At 41.7% G+C, this 24,703-nt stretch overlaps 1 protein-coding gene across 10 annotated transcripts in view; it reads right to left on the bottom strand.

The window, feature by feature from the left end:
* Mark3 (microtubule affinity regulating kinase 3) overlaps positions 1-24,703 on the bottom strand; it is an 81,438-nt gene that overhangs the window by 3,843 nt on the left and 52,892 nt on the right. For 3 of the 10 annotated variants that reach the window (XM_040742423.1, XM_040742422.1, XM_040742420.1), the window contains exons 13-17: positions 20,404-20,621; positions 11,897-12,000; positions 5,142-5,300; positions 4,232-4,489; positions 30-56 (exon numbers count right to left, since the gene is read on the bottom strand). In XM_040742423.1, coding sequence (XP_040598357.1) covers positions 30-56; positions 4,232-4,489; positions 5,142-5,300; positions 11,897-12,000; positions 20,404-20,621 — 766 coding nt within the window. The remainder of the gene's footprint in view (positions 1-29; positions 57-4,231; positions 4,490-5,141; positions 5,301-11,896; positions 12,001-20,403; positions 20,622-24,703) is intronic. The other 7 variants (XM_040742430.1, XM_040742429.1, XM_040742426.1 and 4 more) reach the window with 3 other exon arrangements.

Raw genomic sequence — 24,703 nt, forward strand, 5'->3', positions numbered from 1 at the left:
AAAAGTAAGTGTACATATATAAATCCTACCTTTTGATAAACCTGAATGACATGTTTCTAAAAGAAATTAAGCCAAAAAAAAACAAAAAATTAACAAAAAAGACTTATATAAAGTAAACATAAAATCTAATTAATTTTAGAAAGGATAGAAAAACAAACAAACAAAAAAACCAAACACCATGGCCCCTCTTCTGGCCAATATCCAATAAAAGCAACATTTGTTGAAAAAGTAAAATTATAATAAACACTTACATTTTGAGTATGTGGTCCTTTAATTTGAAACATGTCTATCCATAACTAAATTCATTATAAAACTTTAAGATAAAATTCAGTCTTTAAAAAAACTATCATGATCATTATGATATTATTAATACAGAGTCTTACTGTATACATCAAAGGCTGGTCTTGTCCTTGCAACCTGCTTCCACCTGAGTGCAGGGATTACAGACCTGCCACTACGCCTGCAAATTCAGTGTCTTAAAGAAATAAAATGTACTTTGCAATGTACTTATAATTTCTCAGGTTCCTACAGGCTATCTGAGGAGCAGAACTCTTTCTTGACTTCTGGCATATAAACAAAGGACCTAATTACAAGTCACTCAGACATTAAGAGGTTCATCACTGCGCTGTATGTGATGGCATGGTCCTAGATAGCATAGAGGCAAGGAATGCTGTAAATCTGAGGCCAGGCAGTGTTCCAGAGCCAGGGCTACATAGCTAGACCACGTATTAGAGGGGGTGGGGCTAGTAACTCTGCTTGGTAAAGTGTTAGCCTAGCATGCATGAACTCATTGATCTCCAGTCCTTCATGAAAGCATGGATGGGCATAGCTTTAATCCCAACACTCAGGAGGTCTTGGAGATAAGATGATCAGAAGTTCAAGGTCTTCCTTGGCTACCTAGTTAGTTTGAAGACAGTCTGGGCTACATGAAACCTTGTCTCAAAAACAACAAAACAAAACTAAACACAACAACAATAACAAACTGAAGGAAACAAGTGGGCTGTGCTGAACAGTTTGACAAGACCTTTCACACACAAAAAAAGCTCTGGGCAAGTGTAGGCAGGAAAAGCCCAATGTTGTAATGGATAGTGCAGACACACATATTCACCAAACAACAGTTCTGGATTCTTCCTCTCTGATTTGGGGTTACTTGTGTACTGCTTTTAGGGAAGTCCCACCTCTTGATCTTGTGTATGGCACTGTCATCTGTAACTGTGCTAGGCTCTAATCACAGCTATCCTAGAGTGCATGCAGCCTGAGAACCACAGGCTGGAAACGTTTGTTTACACAAACTGAGCAAACAACGGTACACAGCAGGATACATACTGTATAGAAGACTGTGCATGTAAAATATTTTTAATTAGACAGTACATATAGAAATATTATTTCAAAATGATTATTAGTCCCTGCCATTCCAGTGCTGGGCCTTGTGAATTCACTGAACCACATGCGTAGACAAGGTCTGTCCTACTTTCCTTTCTTTTCTCGCTAGCTGGCTACTAGCTACCTATCTACCTGTGAACTGTCGGGTGGTGCTGAGAATTGAACTAGTGTCCTCTGGAAGAGCAGCCAATGCTCTCAACACAGGTTTTCTAAAAGAGCAGTAAATGCCCAACCACTGAGTTGTTTCTTCAGCCCTTCACAAAGTTTCTAAACGGTAAGTCAAAAGTTACTGTCAAATAAAACATAAGTACTTTTCTTAATTTTTCCTCCCTCAAACTTTTCTTTACTACCTAAATGAGGTAGAAGGAAGATTTGGAAGGCAGAATGAAGACTTGTACCATGCTTGGGATCATGTGGACCAGTGTGGGGTACAGAAACATCTGTGTCTGGGCTGGAGCTTATACTGCCTGTAGGGTTGGACAGCTTTACTTGTTTATCCTTTAAGACACATTTCTAGTGTAGGATATAAAATTGTGCCCAATCCATCTGAACCTCACCTTCATTCTTCTACAGAACGGGGAACACCTGTCCATGTACAGAATAGACTGTGGGATGAAATATAAGGTGAAGAGAGGACCTTATAAGGAACAGAGTATTCATGTAGGTATATACTCACTGTACATGTAGAAATGTATGTATTACTTAGAGATACCACACATAAAATGTGTATGACACAGATGTTCATATAATATACAAATATATATGTATGTAGAAAATAACTATATGAGGGGGCTGGAGAGACGGCTCAGTAGTTAAAAGCACTGGCTTCGGGCCTGGCCGTGGTGTTGCACACCTTTAATCCCAGCACGCGGGAGGCAGAGGCAGGCGGATCTCTGTGAGTTCGACACCAGCCTGGTCTACAAGAGCTAGTTCCAGGACAGCCTCCAGAGCCACAGAGAAACCCTGCCTCGAAAAAAACAAACAAACAAACAAACAAACAAACAAACAAAAAAAGCAACATCTGCTCTTCTAAAGGACCCAGGTTCAATTCTCAGCACCCACATGGCAGCTGACAACTGTGTGCAAATCCAGTTCCAGGGGACTCAATACCCTTACATACACATACATGCAGGTAAAACACCAATGCACATAAAATACAAATTAATAAAAGAACAACTATATAGTCGATGTGACCTTGAATACCTTTATCCCCTCTAGTACTTGGGAGGCAGATGCAGATGCAGGTATATCTCTGTGAGTTTGAGGCCCAACTGGTTTGCATAGCAAATTCAAAGACAGTCAGGGCTACACAGAGATATTGTCTCAAAAAACAAAATGAGAGCCAGAGACTGTTTAGTGGTTAAGAGCACTTGCTCTAACAGAGGACCTAGGTCTGATTCCCAGAATCTACATGATGGGTCACAGCCATCTAGAACTCAAGTTCCCAGGACTCTGGCGCTCTCTTCTGTCCTCTAGGGCACTAGGCACACATGTGGTGCTCAGGCACTTATCTGAACAAACACGCCACACATAGACAAACAAATCTACAAGAACAAAGCAAAATCCAAAACAGCCAGAAAACCCCAACCAATCAAACTATATACGCACAGATATCCTATATAACTTAGCACAAACTAAGTCCTCAAGTGTTAGCTGGCTGTTTCCTTCAAAACATTCTGTTTGTGTCTGATGTTAGGCTTTGTGTGACAGGCGTCACCTCAACAATCCAGTTTTGACCTTTTTTCCCCCTGCATGGATCTATGCTTTCTTGTTTTTTGAAGACAGGGCTTCTCTGTGTATACAGACCTAGCTGTCCTAGAACTCACACTGTAAACCAGGCTGGCCTCCAATTCAGAGATGTGCCAACCTCTGTCTCCTGAGTGCTGGGGTTATAGGTGAGTGCCACCACCACCTGGCGTGGATCTATGTGTATGTGGTGTGTGCAGAAGCATGCTCAGAGGACAAAGGACAGTATCATGTATCCTGCTCCATCGTTTTATGTCTCACTTCTTCCTTCTTTCCTCTGTTACATTTTATATGTGCAGGTGTCGTGTCTGCACGTAAGTGCATCCCTGCAAGCACTGCATGTGGGGGCCAGAAGAGGGCACTGACCAGAGTGGAATCTGACTCCCTGAACTGGAGTTCTACCTAACTGAGAGCGGCCATGTGGGCGCTAGAAACTGACCCTGGAGAAAGTGTAGTGCGCAGAAAGTCTCAGCGATCACCTTGTCTCTACCACCACAGCAGGGTCACAGCGTGAGCAGCGAGTCTGTGACTTTTTATATAGGTCCTGGTCCTTATGCTTTTTAGGAAGCACTCTTGCTGAGCTACCACGACAGCCTTCACATGCTGGTATTTTAAATCAATGACAGTCTTACATAACCAGACAGCACTAAGGAGACAGATAAACTGAAGGATTCTTATGATGCTCAAGTTATTATTATCTAAGCATCGATCATGGGGGCTGGTGCTGGTGAGATAACTCAGTGGGTAAGGTACTGGCTATCAAGCCAGACATGGAAGGGACAGATGGTTTCATATTTAGAGACAATTACAGTCACAGTGTTTTTCTTGATGACTGCTAAACCGCAATAGATATGTCACGTGGACAGATGTGTGAACAATAATACAAACAACAATTAAAGAATAACTCTACTCAAGCGCTAGACACTTTTGGTATTGTGAAAAGATGCTGAGTTCTATAATTCTATCTTAAAGTCTAACGGTGAATACAAATGAGCTGGGGGAGAATGAAAAGGATCTAGGCAGCAGCTTCATGAATTAGGAAAGACATTTACTTTTTCTCTTTGTATTTGCCCCAACCATACCAGCAGCCCATGACACCTACCTCCTTGTGAGTTTTGAAGTTAATTTACTAAAAAGATTAGTGGAACCTCGGCTTCGAGTCTGGGACAGTGGTGTGGCTTCGTGGGACAAGCTGGGTGAGGCAGGTGGGCCATTATAGGTTGCGGTTCGCCGCTCTCGAGGCTGGCCGTGGAAAGTGCTGCGGCTGGCTGTGCCTCTTGGGAAGCGAATCCGATCTGGGGTGGTCGCACTGCTAATACTGTGGGTGGAAGCAACTGGAGTTCTCTGGTCTGGAATAGTGCTAGGAAAGCAGAAAAAGAGACGTCTTTGTTCCCAAAATTGTAACCAATGAACATTTATGAGCACAATACACCTTTTACACATAGTGAAGTAGATTAGCCACTGTGAACCCAGACCCAAAGGATCCTTTAAAACAGGGTTAGGAGCAAAAGGTAAGTTCAGTGGGAAAGGATACTGAAGGAACAGGACAAAAGACAAAGCTGAAAGAATTTAGGGATACCATGTACGTACATTTCAAGGACAAGATTAATGTAGGATGAAGAAAGGCTAACTCAAGCTTTCCCCCTCTACTTCCCTTTCAAGCTGCTTACACACAGAAAACTGTGCCAAAAGGAAAGAAAGGCTTGCATGTGAAAAGGAAACCAAAAAATTTCCAGAAGCACACAAATGGCATAAACATAAAACCCCACATGCTGAAAGGAAGCTAGGGTGGGGATTTCTTATATTCTGTAGTGTGCCAAGCATGAAGACAGGCATACATACACATACGAACAACACAGACAAAATGAAACAGGATGTGCTCAACTGAAACTATATGGAGAAAGAGCATCTTGTGGATGACTATAACAAAATCTTGAACCACAAGATCCACAGTACACACTTAAGCAGCAGTGGTACACATTAGCTTCACAAGGAATGTGCATGTTTCTTACATAGCCTTGAAGTTATCTCCTTCACTGTCTATTGGAGGTAACATCATCTTGGGGTGCCCAGAGGCTGACATGGACATCGACTTCTGATGTCTCAGCCGACAGGTAGATGTGGCACAGAGTGAGGCAGGGCTAGCTGCATAAGCGAACACTTCTGTCAGGCTGGGAGAGGGTTTGGGTTCAGGCAGAGGCAGAAACAACAGTGTGACGGAACAGTGACAAAGAGCAGCCTGCTGTCTGTCTAATGCACACAGCTTCTCCCCAGCCCTGCAAACCTCAGAGACTGAGAATCTCTTTAACTTGTATCGGGACTTTGGGCCAATTGCTGGCCTGTAGCTACTTTTGCAAATAGCAGTTGAAGAAGTTCATTATCTTAAAGAAAATAACAGTTTACATGTTTGAGTACTTCTATATGTGCCCTTTAAGCTCTGCCTAAAATTAAAATGCATCCTAAAGATGTCCTCGCTATATTAATTTAGGTGGTAAAACGAACCCGGCAGAAGCACACAGCACCTTTCACCTGCTCCCTTTTAAATGAATGACTGAAATCATGGACACAGAAACTTATTATCTATCACACATCAGAGTATCCTACGTCATTTGAACAACACAGTTGAGAACCTTCTCATCAAGATGGGGAAACTCAGCATATGGACTATTTATGAAAGAGTGTCACAGTGATTTAAAGCCTTCATTGCTACCTTGCACATGACTTCACACATCTCACCCACAGAGTAGCACCCTGGCACCTGCTTTCTCTTTTCACCTTTACATGGGTTATGGGGATCAAACTCCAGTTACCAGGTTGGTATGGCGAATGACAAATGTCTTCCACCTGCTAAGAAGTCTGTCTCACTGGCCCGTCTCTCTCACTCTTCTCTGGTCAACACATGTGATTGCTCTGCCCAGCTGGGCACTAGGGTCACCATGTGCATGGAGCACAGCAAGAAGAGAGAAAGCAGGAGTGTTTGGTTTCTATGGAGTACACATGTGTCTTAGAGATTGGGAGAAGGGCTTAGGTGTAGAGCAAGAGATTGGCAAGACCTGAAGGTACATGAGCATAAGAGAGCACAAGACCAAGCTAAAGTATAACCCATATTTTAATTATGAACCATGAGGTTAAAACTACTATATTAAAATTGTGTGTGCGTGTGAGAGAGAGAGAGAGAGTGAAGAGGGAGAGAAAGTGGAAGAGAGGGAGAGGGAGGGAGGGAGAGGGAGAGAGGGAGGAAGAGAGAGGGAGGGAGGGAGAGGGAGAGGAGAGAGAGAGAGAGAGAGAGAGAGAGAGAGAGAGAGAGAGAGAGAGAGAGAGAGAGAGAGAGAGAGAGAGAGAGAATATGCCTGTAAACTCTAGAAGAGGGTACTAGATCTGCAGTTTTAGTTAATTCTGGTCCTTTACAAGAGCAATAGCAATAGCAATAAATGGGGGTTGGAGAGATGGCTCAGAGGTTAACAGCACTGGCTGCTCTTCCAGAGGACCTGAGTTCAATTCCCAGCGACCGTACGATGGCTCACACCCATCTAAAATGAGACCTGGTGCCTTCTTCTGGCCTGCAGGCATGTATCCCTGCAGGCAGAACACTGCACACATAACAAATTAATAAATCTTAAAAAAAAAAAACAAAAAAACAAAACCCATGTCTCCCACCTCCCATAAAAAAACACCCTCCTCCTGCTACTTGTAAGTGCTATGATTACATGTGTATGCCACCACCTCAGCCTCATTTTAGAAGTCTAATATAGTGGATTTCTTTTTTCTTAGTTTCTTTCTGTTTTGGGGGTAGAGGGACAGGTTTACTCTGTGTAGGCCTGGAAGACCTCTACCTCCTGAGTGCTGGGATTAAAAGTGTGTGCCACCACCATCAACTGGCATCATGCTTGGTATTACCAGAGATCATTCGTGTTGGAATTCTATATAACTACATATGGGAGACAATCCAGCATAGTTAAGACTAACAATGGAATACACTAGTTTCACAAGTCAATGGGCACAGACATCCAGTAGTTCCTGTGTATTTCAAATGAGTAAAAAGAGGGCAAGAGAGAGGAGGCAATCATGATCCAGGATAGAGACCTATGAAACAAAATGCCTCAAATCTGCAAGCCCTTCTCTAAAGACAGTTCCTGAAATGCTGGAGGCTATTGTTTGCGGTAGAGAACAAGTTACTTGTTTTTACTACCTTAAACAAGTTTGCTTGGCCCATCTGCACTGGATGGGACGTGTGTGATCACATGTGGTCAGGAAGTACGTAGGCAGACTGGACCTGATGGGAAATGCAATGGATTACGGGTTTTTTCCTTAAGCCCCTGCCGTACTTGATTCTGGGCCATTTTCTGGGGAGCCTGGGCACGGACCTGGCTAGTATTTAATTGACATTTGCTTCAAATTTGGCTTTAAACTGTGGTAGTAGTCTTATTCTTAATCAGTGGGATTAACACCCGGTCTACAGAGCATGCTCTAGGACAGCCAGAGCTGTTACAAACAGAAACCCGGTTTTGAAAACTAAACCAAACCAAACCAAAGCAAAGCAAAGCAAGATTCAGCAATGATTCCAAGGGAGAGAAAAATCTCCTCACACAATCTAAGGGCTTACTCATGGTACGCAAGTGCTCCACTACAGAGTCACATCCTAGCCCTGTCTATGACAGTCCCACTCAGTAGTTGGAGATAGGTTTGCACCATTAAGCACTTTTTCCTAAAACTCCTTGTAACTGGAATTAAAGGGCCATGGAGCCATGGCTAGGTTTACAGTTTTCCCTTTTATTTTTAAGACTGAAAGAAAAAGGAAATGCAGATACAACATTTAAGGCCAATCTGGGATAGAGGGGAGATCAACCCTAAAAACTCCTCAAACAAACAAAACCCACAGGTTCTGTCTTGCAGGGTATGATTCTGGGACTGTTTGGCTAAAGAGAAAGATGATATCTTCAAACATTTGCCTGCTATGGTGATGGTGCATGCCTGTAATCCCAGCACTCAGGAGGCAGAGACAGATGGATTTGAACTAAGAAAAGTCTGTTCCAAACAAAGGAAAAGAAAGCATTTGTCTTTTGTCATCCTCCTCCTTTTTGGTGTCTCAAATGTGGTGTTTACCCGTTTGTCAAAGGTTTTCTATCTCTATCTACCTTTTACTGCATTTTGACTAGGCTGACTGGCTAGTCACCCCCAAGGATCTGTCTGTCTACACCCCACAGTGCTGGAGTTACAGGTTGCACAGGATCTCTGAGTTCGAGGCCAGCCTGGTTTATAGAGTTTCTTCAGGACAACAAGGGCTGTACCGAGAAAGCCTGTGTGTGGTGGGGGTTAGGAGGTGAGGATTAAATAAAAGAATTCTTCAAACTATTTCCAAAGACTGAATAGTGGACTTAGAAAAATGAGCTGGTTAATTATAACAAGAGTGTGAGAGGCTAAGTGTATGCACATGCAGATAGCCATAAATACAGAGCAGAGGGGTTCTATACCTGAACACTTTTTACAAGGTCTGACTGAGGGTTTGTGCTCAACATGCTTTCTCCTGTTTATGCAGTCCAGAAAATGGCACCTCCCATACTTTAAATTCCCAAAAGGAATTTTAGTACTTTAGCAACTAAGAAGCTAAGGGATAGGAAACAACATCTTTTGAGTCCTATAGAAATTCTAGGCTCTTCTGTTATCTTCTATTAAGTCACAGGTGGTCTCAAAAATACTTGAAAGGGTTGAGACTGGAAATGTGATAAAAGAAAATCTACCAAATCCGGACTACTAAGAAGAATAAAGGCTGGCAAGTGGACAAATGAATGAGGACACTTGCCGCTAGGCCTAATGACCCGAGTTTCATCATCTGACCTCTACATGCACACACTGAAGACGCAATGAGGGACTGTCTAAATCAGGCCTACGGGAATGCTTGTGAAAAGCTGTCTTGATTATATTAGTTGATGTGGGAGATTCAGCCCACTGGGTGTGAAGGCCCTAGGTTTGAGTCCTAAATTGTATGAGTGGAGAGAATGAGTTGAGTACATGGATTCATTTCTCTCTATTTTTACCTTGATGGCCCCACAGCCATGGGTGGACTGTAGCCTGGCATTGTGAACCCAATAACCCTGTCTCCCTTAAAGCTGCTTTCATCAGGGTACTTTATCTCAGTACTCTAGGAGCAAAGGGATTATTCCAAATTCAAGGTCAGCTACTTAGATAACGAGTTCCACGTTCTGAGACCTATTTCAAAACAGAACCAACAACAAAAATACAAACACAAGCAAAACAACCACCTATACAGAAAAACAGAAAGCCCCACAAAGGATCAGGAATATTTTTAAAAATTCATAGCCGGGCGTTGGTGGCACAGGCCTTTAATCCCAGCACTCGGGAGGCAGAGGCAGGCGGATCTCTGTGAGTTCGAGACAAACCTGGACTACCAAGCGAGTTCCAGGACAGCCTCCAAAGCCACAGAGAAACCCTGTCTCGAAAAACCAAAAACCAAAAACCAAAACAAACAAACAAAAAAAAACATTGATATAGGGCTGGAAAGATTGCTTTTCCAGAGGATCAGGGTTCAATTCCCAGCACCCACATAGCAGCTCACAACTGTCTGTAACTCCAGTTCCAGGGACTCTGACACCATCACACAGACATAATACATGCAAGAAAAACACAAATGCACATAAAACAAAAACTATAAAGAAATTCACTAATGAATATAGTCTTTCAAGATAAGGATAGCTGACCAAAAGTCCTAGTAACACATTGAAAGGTTTGACAATAGGTTCGTGGCAGCTAACTTGATACGATCTAGATTTACTTAAGAGCCAGCCTGCAGGCAAACCTGTGAGGGATTATCTACTTCGGTTCATGGGGGAAGAGCCACTGTAAGTGTGGAGACACCATGTCTTGGCTGGGTCCTGGACTGCAGAAACAGAAGGCAAGTTGAGTGTATCCTGACTCTCGGTGTGATGAGAGCAGCTGCCTCAAGCTACCGCAGCTATGGCTTCCAACATGATGAACTACACTCCGGAACTGAGAGCCCAAATAAGCCCTTCCCGCCACGTGTTTTTTTTTTTGTTTTGTTTTTTTCGAGACAGGGTTTCCCTGTGGCTTTGGAGGCTGTCCTGGAACTCGCTCGGTAGACCAGGCTGGTCTCGAACTTGCAGTGATCCGCCTGCCTCTGCCTCCCGAGTGCTGGGATTAAAGGCGTGCGCCACCAACACCTGGCTTCCCTCCACGTTTTGTTGAGGGATTTTGCCCTAGCAATAAGAGAACTAACTAACTAACAAATATGCAGGTGGGTCTTTCTCAGGCAGTCACAGAGGTCAGCAGTCACACATGTTGTCTAAATAATGGGATCAAACAGACGAAAACCAATGCAATAAAACAAATCAGTGTCATAAGACACGTGTGGCAGTACACACCTGTAATCCTAGTACTTGAGGGTGGAGGCAGGACAATCGGGAATTCAAGTCTTCAGTAAAAGAGAACGATGATGACTACCACCCCAACTCAGCACTCCTCACTTTCCACTGTTGATCCATCCTCAGGGTTTCACACATGCACATTCCAAAAAACCTCTATAACGCGCAGTCCTCTGAGACTTACTCTGACTTTCCTCATTCAGAGTTTGGTTTATTCTATATAGATTAAGCATTTAACCAAATCCCACCAACTAGATTTCTTTTTCCATCCCCTTAAAATCAATAGTACTTCATGGTTTCTGGATCCACCTAATCCCATTTTCTTTTCTGAGACAGGGATACTGTGTATGTAGCCCTCTGGAACTTGCTCACTGTGTAGACCAGGTTGGTATGGAACTCAGAGGTCATTCTCTCTCTGCCTCCCCAGTGCTGGGATTAATGGCATGTGCAACCACAGCCCAGCTTCTTCTTCTTTTGTTTTTTGTTTTTGATTATACAGGCACTCACATGTAGGAGATGTCCTACCTTTGCAGAAGACAATCAGAGGTTATACTCTTATATATGTATGTTTTTTTTGCCTGCCTGTATGTCTGTGTAACCACATGCATGCCTGATGCCTGTGGAAGCCAGAAGAGATAATCAGATCACTAGGACTGGAGTTACAGATGACTGCTGAGTTGCATGTGGGTGCTGCGAATCAAACGTCCTCTGGAAGAGTAGTCAGTGCTTGTCACTAGAGGCATCTCTCCAGAGCTCATTTTCTTTTTCTTATTTCATAACTCTGGAAAGCTGTTTGCATGATATGATCTTATACTTACAGACACATGAGTAGATTATTTAACATTTAGTATTAATATTTCAATGTTTAGTATTAATATTATACTATTTCACGGCATGCAGAAGACAACTCTCTGTGTCCCTAGAGTCTCAAGTATATTCTCTGAGGGGGAGACTATGCTACTGCTGGTGCTGGGAATTAAAGAGATGCATCACCACCACCCAGCTGAAGTTATTATTATTTTTATAATATTAAAGCACTATACCCAAACCATACTCAGATCTTGTCCAAAACAGGAACATAAACAAAATCTCCATTTCCCTACTCACCATTTTAAAAACACCTTAGCAGGCCAAAATCTTCTGAAGCAATCACAGTGGTTCAACCCCAACCTTTCCTTGTCACACATAGCCAACCCATAGGAGTGGATGCTCTGGACAAAGAGAAGAATCTGGAATCCTAGTATCTTGCTAGAAATTAGCATTTAACGTTACTTACCTTTAAAGAATAAACAGTAACCATTTGTATTTTGATTATAAAAGTGAGAAGTAACATACTACCACTTTTTTTGCCAGTAGGTAAAATCTCATACCTGTTTTCTTTGCCATTCTGAATCACTGAGTGTCTATCCGCTGCAGACCTCTCACTGCAAACATAAGTGTTTCGTCGTGTCATTCCACCAGATGCTGCATTACTCTGCAAGAAAAGGGCATATTTATCTTAGCCCACTTGGTAATTACAATTTAATAAGGAATTTAATAAAAAAAACTAACAATTTGTATATGCAAGCAAAAGAATTTGAAGAGGGATGTTGTCTATGTGTTTGAGGGTGTGCACGTGCCAGAGGCTGGAGGTTAATGTCTGCAACCTCTAGGTCACTCTCTGCTGACTGAGAGTGTGCCCAGCTGAACTCAGAGCTCTTGCACTGCGGTTAGACTACTTAGCCAGCTTGTCCAAGGGACACTCTGTCTCTGCCTTTAGAGTACTGAAATCATAGGCAGGTGGCCATACCCTTCTGACTTTTATGTGGGTGCTAGGGTTCTGAGTCCTGGTACTCACACTTAAGTGGCAAGCATTTTACCCATTAAATCGTCTCCCCAGACCAACACAGTCATTCATAAACAAACAGCTAAATAAAACAAAGTATGTTATTGTACATTCTCTCTCTCTCTGAACTCTAGTCGTCTGAAAGAAAACACTCTTAACTACTGAGCCATTGTTCCAGTTCCTTTTTAAAGTCTTTAAATAAATCTAGTAATTCCAACATTTGGGAGGCTGAGGCAGGGACATCTTGAGTTTCAGGCCAGTCTGGGTTACACAGTAATTGGTTACACATTAATTGTCTTTAGACAAAAGAAAAAATTTAATATAGTATTTTAAGGATAAGGCTAAAATATATGTAAAAATATATACTAATATACATGCAAATAAAATTAGAACATCCTCCATGATGTTGGGAATTTGACAACATATTAGCAGATAAAGATAGTACAAGTATGAACAAGCACGGAGAGATAGCTCAGTGCTTAAGAGCACCCACTGGCTGCTTCTCCAGAGGACCTGGGTTCAATTTCCAGCATCTACATGGTGGCTCAAAACTGTCTGTAACTCCAGTTCCAGGGATCTGATGCTCTTCAGGCACCACAAATGTGTGTGGCATACAGACAGGCAGACAAAAACACTCACAAGGACATTGTGAAGTGAAGAGAGAACAGAGAGAACACATGCAAGGCAGGACATCCTTGCAAATCTTATGATGTCTGATCAGTGTCTAGTATTCAGAATACACAAACAACTCTTACAACATAATCCCAGAATGAAAACTTAAAAATGGGCAACTCAACGGCCAGTAAGATGGCTCAGTTGGTGGTGTGTTTGCTCCCAAGACTGACAACTTGAGTTTGACTCCTAGAGCACACACAGAAGAAGACAAGAAGCAACTCCCTTGAGCATATATGCACTGAGTGTATGCATACAAACAAAACAAAACGTAATAAAAAGTTTTGGGTTTTTTTTTTTTGTTTTTTTTTGAGACAGGGCTTCTCTGTATAACAGCTCTGGCTAGAACTCCATTTGCAGACCAGGCTGGCCTTGAACTCAAGAGATCTGCCTGCTGGGATTAAAGGCATGCACGACTACTGCCCAGCAGATTCCAAAACTCTTAGGTTGAGGCAGGGGAATTATTGTAAACTCAAGGCCACCCTGGGCTACACAGTGAGATCCCATTTTAGTTCCATTTCTAGGAACCACATGTTAGAAAGAGAAACAACTTAATACAAAGTTGTCCTCTGATCTCCATGCATACTAAGGGGTATCTTCCACCCACAAATAGATACAATGTAATTAAATAAACAAACAACAAAATGAGTGGGTATAATGGCTCTGTGGGTAGTTGCTAGCTGCCATTAGTCTGGGGACTGGAATCCAATCCCAGAAACACACAGTATGGGTTGTTTTGTAATTCTGATACAAGCTAGAGTAATCTGCATAGAAGAACTTCCCAACTGAGGAACCACCTCCATCAGAGAAAGAGTACTGTAGGCAATCTGTGAGGTCATTTTCCTGATAGATATGGGAAGACTTGCCTCATGGTAGGTGGTCCAACCCTGGGAAGGTGGTCCTGTGTTGTATACAAAAGCAGAATGAGCAAGGCAGTCAAACAGCTTCTGATTGGGTTCCTGCCCTAAATCCCCTATGACAACCTGGAAGTTGGTAAAATGACATAACCCAGTCAGGCAGTGGTGGCACACACCTTTAGTTACAGCAGTTGGAAGGAAGAGGCAAGAAGGAAGGTTTCTGTGAGTTCAAGGCCAGCCTGGTTTACATAGCGAGTTCCAGGATGACACAGAGAAACCTGTCCCATGACTTCCACATGTGCCTATGGCACAGGCCCTACCTTCCAGTAATGCACACAATTTAAAAGAGGATAAAGTGAGTTAAGAACCCACATTTAAAAAAAAAAAGAAGCCAGCGAGGGCTACACAGAGAAACCCTGACTCAAAAAACAAAATAATCAAAGCAACAGCCAGGTGCAGCAATATGCACTGTAGCCTAGGGCTGGGAGACAGACAGGAAAATTACTGGGTAGCCAATTTGACTTAACCAGGGAGCTTCAGATTCAGAGTCTCCCAAAGACTAAGGTGGGAAAACCTATGGCTGAAGCTGTAGTCACAAAGAGTGTGGCAGGCCACACTCAAAAGGTAGAGAGCAACTGGTAAAACCATTTCCACTGTCAACCTTTGTCTTTCTTACCAGTCTGTAACGACAAGTACATATACATGCACACACACGTAGCACATACAGGATAGAAAACCCAAGTCTACACAGATTTGTGTAACAGCTCTGGCTATCCTGGAAATCGCTTTGTAGACCACACTGGCCTCGATTCCACAGAGATATGTTTGCCTCTGCCTCATGAGTGCTGAGATTAAAGGCATGTGCCACCACCTCCAGGCCACTCAAGACATTTTATACAAATGTTTACAATGTTATTTTTTATGTTTAAAAGGTAGAAATAATATAAATGTCTATCAACAGATGATCAAATAAATTAGTTTGTATGTCCCATGAAATAACCCTCAGGTTTTAAAAAGGAATGAAGTGTTCATACATGCTACAACTTGAACTCTCAAAATATTACCCTGAATTCAAGAAACCAAACACAAAGGAGTGTATGTATTATATTTAGCTCCATTTATGTGGAGTCATCAAAAAAGGCAGCTAAGGAGCCAGAAAATGACAAGTTATCACAGTTACAGAGTATTCTGTGGTGCTGAAAAGTTCTCCAATTCAGTTGGTCAGTGGCTCATACCTGTAATTGCCGCACTTAGGAGGCTGAAGTCAGCCTAAGCCACAGACACAACACCATGTTTCAAGCTACCCAACCAACCAAATCTAGTGAAACCCCCCAAGGGGGGGGGCAGGTTCTTAAAGATGTATGATGGTTATACACACCAGCTACACACTTAAAACCCCCAAACGAAGGAATAAAAGTTACAATAAAAGATTTTTATTATGTACTATCTTTACTTATTTTTTTGTGTACTGTTTTTTGGAGGCAGGATCTCATCATTTTATCTCTGGTTGCCCTGGAACTCTCTATGTAATTAGGTTGTCCTTAAACCTACAGAAGTCCAGATGCCTCTGACACGCAGACACAGAAGAAACAGACAGACAAAAGGAGGATGGGGCCCCACAACAATTTCACCAGGACTATGACAAAATCATTAAGATGAACAACACCAACTAAAGATCAGCTTTGGAATACAAACTGCTCAGAACAATTTCAAGGAGGTCAACTGAGATGATCCAGCCTCATAGACTACTCTAGCAAGGACTTCAGACAAGCCCTGTACTTTCCCATTATACAGAGACGTGACAAAAAGGATAGTATGACAATTAACTCAACCTTTTCTTTTCGGAACCCCTTAACATGCTATTGCCCCCAGACAGCAGAAAGTAACTTTAAGAATAGAGTGCCCACATTCCCAAGAGGTGAGGTGGGTGGTTTTTGCTAAATCAAAGGGTTATGGATATTTTTTCATTGTTTAGGGAAATTAGTTACAAGTTGTGACAAAAAAAAGCTAAAAAAGGGAGATTAGATTCAAGGTTCTTGTTTTGAAAGAAAAAAAAGGGAATACAATATGATAGGATAAAAGGGTAGATTGTTCAATCTATTCTAAAAAAAAGAGAGGATATAGATATCATAATATAAAAAGTTAGATTATTAAATCTATTTTTAAAAAGAAATTACTTGTTTTAAATACTTTACATTGGATTGGATTTTTATATATTGTATACAAATACTGCAGATTGATAGAAATTTGAGATCAACTTTGTTAAACTGTACATATATTTCTAATCTTGCTCAAGGTATTGTATCTGTAGAACTCATTTAACAAAGTAGTACAAATTTCTAATCCTAGAAAGTTATTATTACCAACTATATAAGATAATAAGGAGATGTAGGTCAGTATTTAGTCACCTGCTACAATAGAACTTGTAGTCACATTAGGTATGTTATCAAGGACAAACGAGATATATTTTTAAAAACCAGTCCTCTTCAAACACTTCAGAGATCTATAGAATGTGGCATTTAAAATGTTTTAATAGCATAGTTGTGGTTTTTCTGTTGTTTTTTTAAATGACAACGAGACATTTCTGTTCCTGGCAGCATCAATCTACTTCAGAGAAGATGATGGGCATCGAAGGAACTCCACATGGAGTTTACCTTCTTTGTGGTATAAGTAAGCCACTAACCAAGAAGTGCCCTCCTTGCCTCAACTGCTAACAGTACGCTATTCAAACTGGACAAACAGAACATAAAAGAGAATGACTGCAAATTTAGCTAAGACGAGGCGGGACAGTCCTTCAAAATCCTGCTTCACAGAAAAGTCTCTCAGAAGATGGATGCCCCAATGCTGCAGAGGACCCTTGGGTGACTATCCAGGCAGCCAGCTGCTCCTGTCATTTCTCACATTTCTTACCTTCTTGCACTTTCTGTTTACTCAGTTAATAGTATTTCCTTTCCATGTCTCGAAGGAGTTGAAGACTATATAGTATAGTTATAGATTTCACTGTTTACCAGAATCGGGGAAAAAAAAAAAAAAAACTCACTAGAGAAGTGTAAAGTGTAAAAGGTTGAGACATTAAAAGATAATTTGGGGCCGGGTGTTGGTACGGCACACCTTTAATCCCAGCACTCAGGAGGCAGAGGCAGGCAGATCTCTGTGAGTTCGAGACCAGCCTGGTCTACAGAGTGAATTCCAGGACAGCCTCCAAAGCCACAGAGAAACCCTGTCTCGAAAAACCAAAATTTAATAATGCAAATTAGAATAGAAAGTAAATTAGGTAGAAGACTTTGGACTCACCAAGATAGAATAGATATGGAATATTTTCTCTGAATTTGTCAAATGCAAATGGACTATATACTTATTGTAGCCTTCTTTTTGTATTAGACAAGGGGGAAATTTGATGACATATTATGATTAGTTAAAGCTTGCCTGAGCGTTCAGAAAGTGTGGTTCCACCACCATCTGGCCAATCATAGAATAGTCTTTTTTTTTTATTTTTGGTTTTTTGGGACAGGGTTTCTCTGTGGCTTTGGAGGCTGTCCTGGAACTAGCTCTTGTAGACCAGGCTGGTCTCGAACTCACAGAGATCCTCCTGCCTCTGCCTCCCGAGTGCTGGGATTAAAGGCGTGTGCCACCAACGCCCGGCTTAGAGTTGTTTTTTTGAGACAGGGTTTCTCTGTATTGCTTTGGACTGTCCTTGAACTCACTCTGTTGACCGGGCTGGCTTTGAACTCACAGAGATCTGCCTGCCTCTGCCTCCTGAGTGCTGGGGTTAAAGGCATGTGCTACCAACGTCCTTTTTTTGTGTGTGCGTTTTTTTTAATTACGTATACAATATTCTGCCTGGATATGTGTCTGCATTATATATTTGCATGCTCAAGAACTCTGGAAGAGTAGCCAATGCTCATAACCTTGGAGCCATCTCTCTATCTATCTATCTATCTATCTATCTATCTATCTATCTATCTATCTATCTATCTATCTATGCAGTGTTGTGCCTGCATATAAGCCTGCAGACCAGAGGAGGGCACCAGATCTCATTAAAGATGGTTGTGAGCCACCATGTGGTTGCTGGGAATTGAACTTAGGACCTCTTCTGGAAGAGTAGCTAGTGCTTTTAACCTGAGACATCTCTCTAGCTCCCAATCAGAATTTTTAAGTGAAGATAAAGCTTTAATATATCACGAGTGGATCATGTTCAACGAAATTCCAAGATGACTGGGAGAAAAATTTTGATGATACCTAGCTACTACACTTTGGATGAATGTACCTCAAAAGTCCATATAGTAAAGGCTTGATCCCTGGGGTGGGGCTACTGGGAGGTTACAGGATATCTAGGAGGCAGGACATTGTGACAGGTACTGAAATCACCAGGGCATGTCCATGAAGAGTATGTTGAGACTCTTGTCCATCTAGTCATTTGCTTCCTACCTCGTTCTATCGCATGTCCATGTCTATGTATGAGTCGTAAGCCTAACCCACCTTGAACTGGAACTAGCCCTGAACTAAGATATGTCTTTTCTCTTTTTAGGTTAATTGTCTCAGAATTCTGTTATAACAATAATTCTATGTAATATTGCTGTGATGGGGGAAGTCTTTCTGTATCTGTTTCTCTTATTGGTTGATGAATAAAACACTGTCTGGCCAATGAGGAAGAAGATATGTGGGACTAAGATCAAGAGAATTCTTGGAAAGATAGGCAGAGAGGGCCTGCCAGGCCAGCTGCCATGCCAGGCGGTGGTGGCGCATGCCTTTAATCCCAGCACTCGGGAGGTAGAGGCAGGAGGATGTCTGTGAGTTCGAGGCTGGGCTGGACCGACAGCCTCCAAAACAATACGGAGAAACCCTGTCTCGTAAAACCAAAAAAAAAAAAAAAAAAAAAAAAAAAAAAAGAACAGCTGCCATGTGCAGCCCAGGAGGGTAGGACACTTCAGATGGTCTCCGGTAAGATAAGGCCGTGTAGAAATACATAGATTAATAGAAACGGGTTAGCCAGTAAGAAGCCCTAGCCACCGGCCAACATATTTTATAATTAATACAGTTTCTGTGTGTTTATTGGGGGCTGACTTGGTTGTGGGACCAGGCAGGCAGGGCGGAAACTTCCATCAACACTTGTGTTACTTATTATTCTTTATAAATAGGTAAATGCTGACAGTTGATAATACCGAGAATATACTTTCAACATGTAGATAAGAGAAATAGGGTAAAATGTCACAAAAACGAGGAAGAAAGCACATATCTTCTATTGTCAAGTGAAACTGAATTTAAAATGCAGGAGACTGAGCCAGGTGGTGACAGTGCACACCTTTAATGCCAACTCTCAGGAGGCAGAGACGGGGATCTCTGAGTTCAAGGCTAGTCTGGACTACAGAGCAAGTTCCAGCACAGCCAGGACTACACAGAGAAACCCTGTCTCCAACCACCCCCAAAAAGTAGGAGACTGAAATTAAAGTACAATGCTACAACGACACTTTATGAGGCATTTGGAAGCCAAGATACATTGATTAGACACAATACTAGAGAATGAAATGGACAGAACATCTTGGATTTCCTTAAGTTGACCCCAAAACATAATGAAGTGTCCTATTCTGGGTTTTTCTATCAGTAAAAGGGCTACACTCCTATCAATTTTGGGGGGGAAATCATGATTGTAGTTAACCTCAAGACTGCTTATTGTTCTGTGCCAATAATAATTACCATTTCCATTCTCAGGAAAAAAGGCCCCTGAAACTAAATGAATTCACAGTAATCTAACAAACAGAACTACTTATTGAGGGACTGTATTAAGGTTAAGGGTTCAGAGCCATATAATTAGCATACCACATATGTAACTTTGCTTCATTTTCTTTACCTGTGCAGGCTTTGGTACTCAGAAAGACCTCAGTGCAAATACTTTCCCTAGAGGACAGTGACCTGTTGGCACTGTGCAGATCATCTTCTGCCCAGTTACCTTCCGCACTGCCACTGTCTAGAGAGTAGATGTCTCTGGGGTAACTTCTTATTGTTGCTGACACACAGGACCTGAGTACTTACCTAGCATGGAGAACGTGCTGTGGCTGACTGAGCCCCCGCAGAGCTCTGGATAAATGAGCTCCAGTGCAACAGTGTTAAGAAGCGGGGCTTCCAGGTCACTAGTGCTTTACAAAGGGAGAAGGACAAATCCATCCCTTTTATCTGATGGTGATACCGTGTCCTCACCTCGGCAGCATGTGGCAACAGAATGCTACCTTGAAAGCAGCAAGGATACTATCCCTCACTAGACGGCGAGTCTGCTGGAATTCAATATATATTTCTGTTCTTTATAATTACATCTCAGATGTTCTGTTATAGCAGCAGGAATGAATTAAAAAACAAAACAAAAACCCAGGAATTATCAAGAGGACCATCTACAATGCAGGAAGTGGTATATAGCAGCACAGAGGAAAGACACTGCAGGCAGAGGATAGGGTAAAATGGAGGGATGCAGAAGACTAGCGGGCCCCAGGCCCAAACACTGACTAATGCTATTCTATACAGTGGTACTTACACTGGGGACAGCAGGGCTTTTCTTGCGTTCGGGAATATCCGCTTTATTGGGGTTGCTTGCATTCCCAAGCATGGGACTGGCGGGGGCGATCCCCTTTCCCCCTACAGCAGTGCCGCTCTGCTTGCGGGAGGAAATCCCATCTTCTTTGAGGTCACTATCTGCAGTGCTCGTCTGACTCCGCTTTGGATATGCCACAACTGAAGGGATAGCTGGTCCAGCTACAATAAAGAGTTCACTCTTTAAAAGACAGAATGAAGTTTCATTCTTATTCTGTGAAAATTAACATTTTGTAAAACAATTTAAATTTCTATTCACCTGTAACTAAAAACTAGTAAAATTTTCTAAAATGTTTTCCATCTTATTATTAAACAAAAATTCTACTTTATAAAAAGATTGTGAAAGATTAACAAATTGAGTTGCCTTTCAGAACTAACACAGTGTCGTTGTCTAGAAGATCACTAATCAAATTAACTACTCACATAGGTTTGCAGAACAAACTATTCTGGTACAATCAAGCAAATTATATCCTTTTTAGTATGAGATACTGTCATTTTGTCAGAATAAGACAGCATGGATTTCATGTTCCATTTTTTTTGAAAATTGATCATGTCTTAAAAAAACACCAATATTTAATGGGGATGTCCTTCTGTATGGTGTGAATATATGTCTCTCTTATTGGCTGATGCATCTGATGCATAAAGCTGTTTTGGATAATGGACAGACAGGATTTAGCCAGGTGGGAAATCCAAACAGGGAAAGAGAAAGTTAGCAGGTGGAATCAAGGAGATACCACGTAGCCAGCCACCAGGGAGGTAGGATTCCCAGGCATTCTCTGGGAAGATAAGACCACATGGAGATACAAATTAATAGAAAGTAATAATTAAGAGAGAGCTAGCCAATAAGAAGCTTGAGCAACAAGTTAAACAGTTTATAAATAAGCCTCTATGTGTTTATTTGGGGACTGAATGCCTGAAGGACTGGGTGGGACAGAAATTACCATCTTCAAATATTATAGATACGGAAGATGAGTATATGAGGAAGGCAATAAAGCAGAGGAAAGCACGTTCCTTTAGGAAGTACCAGCTAGGGATGAAGTTGTCACAGCCATGTTCTAGTAGAGCACAAACAATGAGGACCATGGTAGATGATTAACTGGTCTCCTAAGTTAGCCACCCAGAGGCCCCAATGTTAACACAAGAGATCTGGAGTACAAACATTAGAAATGGACACAGATAAAATGTTATGCTCTCCCCTCCCTTCTGATCTCCCCTCCCCCTCATTTTTTCAAAACAGGGTTTCTCTGTGTAGCCCTGGCTGTCCTAGACCTTACTCTGTAGACCAGGCTGGCCTTTGAATTCACAGAACTCTGCCTTCTTCTGTCTCCCGAGTGCTGGGATGAAAGCACTGGCCAGTGCTGAAGACTTTGATTTGAATTTTAAAAATTACACTTATTTGTGAGGACACACACATGCATACATGGAGACCAAACTATGTCAGTCCTGGGTATTGAACTCTGCTTGTTTGATTTGGTGGAAGCAACTTTACCCCAAGTCATCCTGCTGACCCAATGTATTCTGTCCTTTGCCCACTAGGGTATTTCCTTAAAAAAAAAAAAAAAAAAAAAAAGATTTACTTATGTGCATTAATATTCTGCCTGAATGTAAGTATATGACCCACAGAGGCCAGAAGGTGTCAGATTCCCCCGCAACTGGAGTGATGGATGGTTGTGAACCAATATGCAAGTGACTAGGGATTGTATTCCAGTCCTGGGCAAGAGCAACAAATGCTTGAAATAAGTCATCTCTAAGTCATCCTCCCAGCCCCTGAGTTGTTCTTTCTGTTCAAATAACTCCCTTCACTAAGGCTGAGGAGATGGCTTAGAGGTTAAGAGCACTGCTGCTCTTCCAGAAGACCTGGGTCCGATTCCCAGTGTGCACATGGTAGCTCACAACTGTCTGTAACTGCACTCTAGGGGATCTGGCTCCCTCATACAGACATACCTGCAGGTCTAACACCAGCGTACAAAAGTAATAATAAAATAAAACAAAAACAACACCCAACCCCCAAGTTGCTGTATGCACCAGTTACTTCCCTTTAAATTCTTTTTTATCTTTAAAAATTTTTTAGTGGTCACTTATTTAATGTTTGTGTACATACATGCTACAATGTGCATTTGGAAGTCAGAGAACAGCATGCAGAAATAGGTTGTCTTATTCCACTATATGGGTCCCATGTACCAAACTCAAGCTGTCAGGCTTTTCAACAAGTCACCGTCATGGCACTCTTTTCTCTGCTTTTGGTGTTTGTGCCGTGTGTTGAGGCCAGAGGTTGAATACGTATGCCATCTTGTACAGATTTACTTACTTATGTGTATGTGTGTTTCCCTTTGTGGGTTTATGTGCATCATGTGCATGCAAGAGCTCATGGAGGACACTGGATCCCTGGAAATGCAGTTACAGGCCGTTGTGAAAGGATACTTGTGTGCTGTGAACCAAACTGTAGTTCTATATAGGGGAGCAGTTAAGTGTTCTTAACCACTAAGCTCTCCAGCCCCAGGTACCATATATATATTTAGATCAAGTGGTATTCTCAGTAATAAGTATTATTATATAAAAATAATAGGCTGGGTGGTGATGGTGCACGCCTTTAATCCCAGCCCTTGGGAGGCAGAGGCAGGCAGATCTCTGTGAGTTCCAGACCAGCCTGGTCTACAGAGCGAGTTCCAGGACAGCCTCCAAAGCAATACAGAGAAACCTTGCCTTGAAAAAACAAAACAATAAAAATAAAAAAAAGAGTAAAAATATCAATCAACTTGAAAAAATGTTAGTATTCTATGTCTTACAGTATCAAAAAAATTCAGTCAACATATAATTCTCATCAGGTATGACATAGGCCTTTAATACCAAAACTCAGGAGCAGCTCTCTAGAAGTTCAAGGCCAGCCTGATTCTATATGTCAAGTTTTAGGCCACATAGGACTATAGAGTGAGACCATGTCTCAATAAAACAAAGCAAAACAAAAATTAACAACAACAACAAAAAAGATCTATGTAAAAATAAACAAGAATGGGTATCTCATTAGCATGAAAAATTCCCTTTTAATAAAATAGTAGCACCACATGTATATAAAGAATTACTTTAAATCCTTTTATCATTTATCAGTGATGTTTGGCTCTATATATCTATAAACTGGGGACACACAGAACTTTCCCTGGTGAAAATGGATTGTGAGTAGATAAAAGTCCTCATTTAGTAACGAGTCACAGGACAAGGGGTCAGGAGTCAGCTCTGTTCCAGACATTCCTCTTTGCTCTGTCCCAGGGGAGACTGGCCGACATTCCTTTTTCCATGCCTTATTGATAAAATGAAGGGTTAGCAAATGTATGGTTAAAACCTTTTTATCTAGGAAAAACGTCATTAGAAATACAGGTGAAACCTACGTGTTTAAGGAAAAATAAATTACTATGATTATTCCCTTGATAAATAAATGAGAAAATTCCACTGGTTTCTTTCAGGACTTAGGAATAATTCCCTTTAAATTCGGTATCTTAAGGGCAACATGCATCAAAGGTGACATTCAGTACACAGGCCCTCAAAAGCTCCTTGTTAGCTGCATGAATACACAGGAAGACAGAGACTGACATCAACCCTATAGACAGGGTAAGTCAGCCCCCTCAAACACAGTGTTCGTTGTTTGTCTTCTTTCCTCCTCCCTTTCCAAGAGGGTCTCAGCCTAAACCAACTTCAAACTTGGCAGAAAGCCAAGAATGACCTTAACTTCTTTTGAAGTTTAAAAAAATTATTTATGCAGATAGTTAGCTTGTTTGTACATTTGTATGTGCCCACAATGATCAGAAGACAGAGTTGGATCCCCTAGAACTGGAATTACAGATGCTTGTTCTGTCATGTGGATGCTGAGAACTGAACACAGGTCCTTAAGAAAAATAGCCAGTGTTCCTAACCACTTAGTGAACTCTCCAGACCCAATCTTAAATTCTTGATCCTCCTGCCTCTACTTCCCAAATGCTGGGATTACAGGTGTGTGTCAAAATTTATTTATTTATTATTATTTTATTTTTGGTTTTCAAGACAGGGTTTCTCTGTATTGTTTTGGAGGTTGTACTGGAACTCGCTCTAGGGTTTCTCTGTATTGTTTTGGAGGTTGTCCTGGAACTCGCTCTGTAGACTGGGCTGGCCTAGAACTCACAGAGATCCACCTGCTTCTGCCTCCCGAGTGCTGGGATTTAAGGCATGCGCCACCAACGCCTGGCAGGTTTTTACTTTTAATTGAAGTTAAAAGA

Source organism: Mesocricetus auratus, unplaced genomic scaffold, assembly GCF_017639785.1.
Source record: "Mesocricetus auratus isolate SY011 unplaced genomic scaffold, BCM_Maur_2.0 Super-Scaffold_15014, whole genome shotgun sequence".
NCBI classification, from domain to species: Eukaryota; Metazoa; Chordata; class Mammalia; order Rodentia; family Cricetidae; genus Mesocricetus; species Mesocricetus auratus.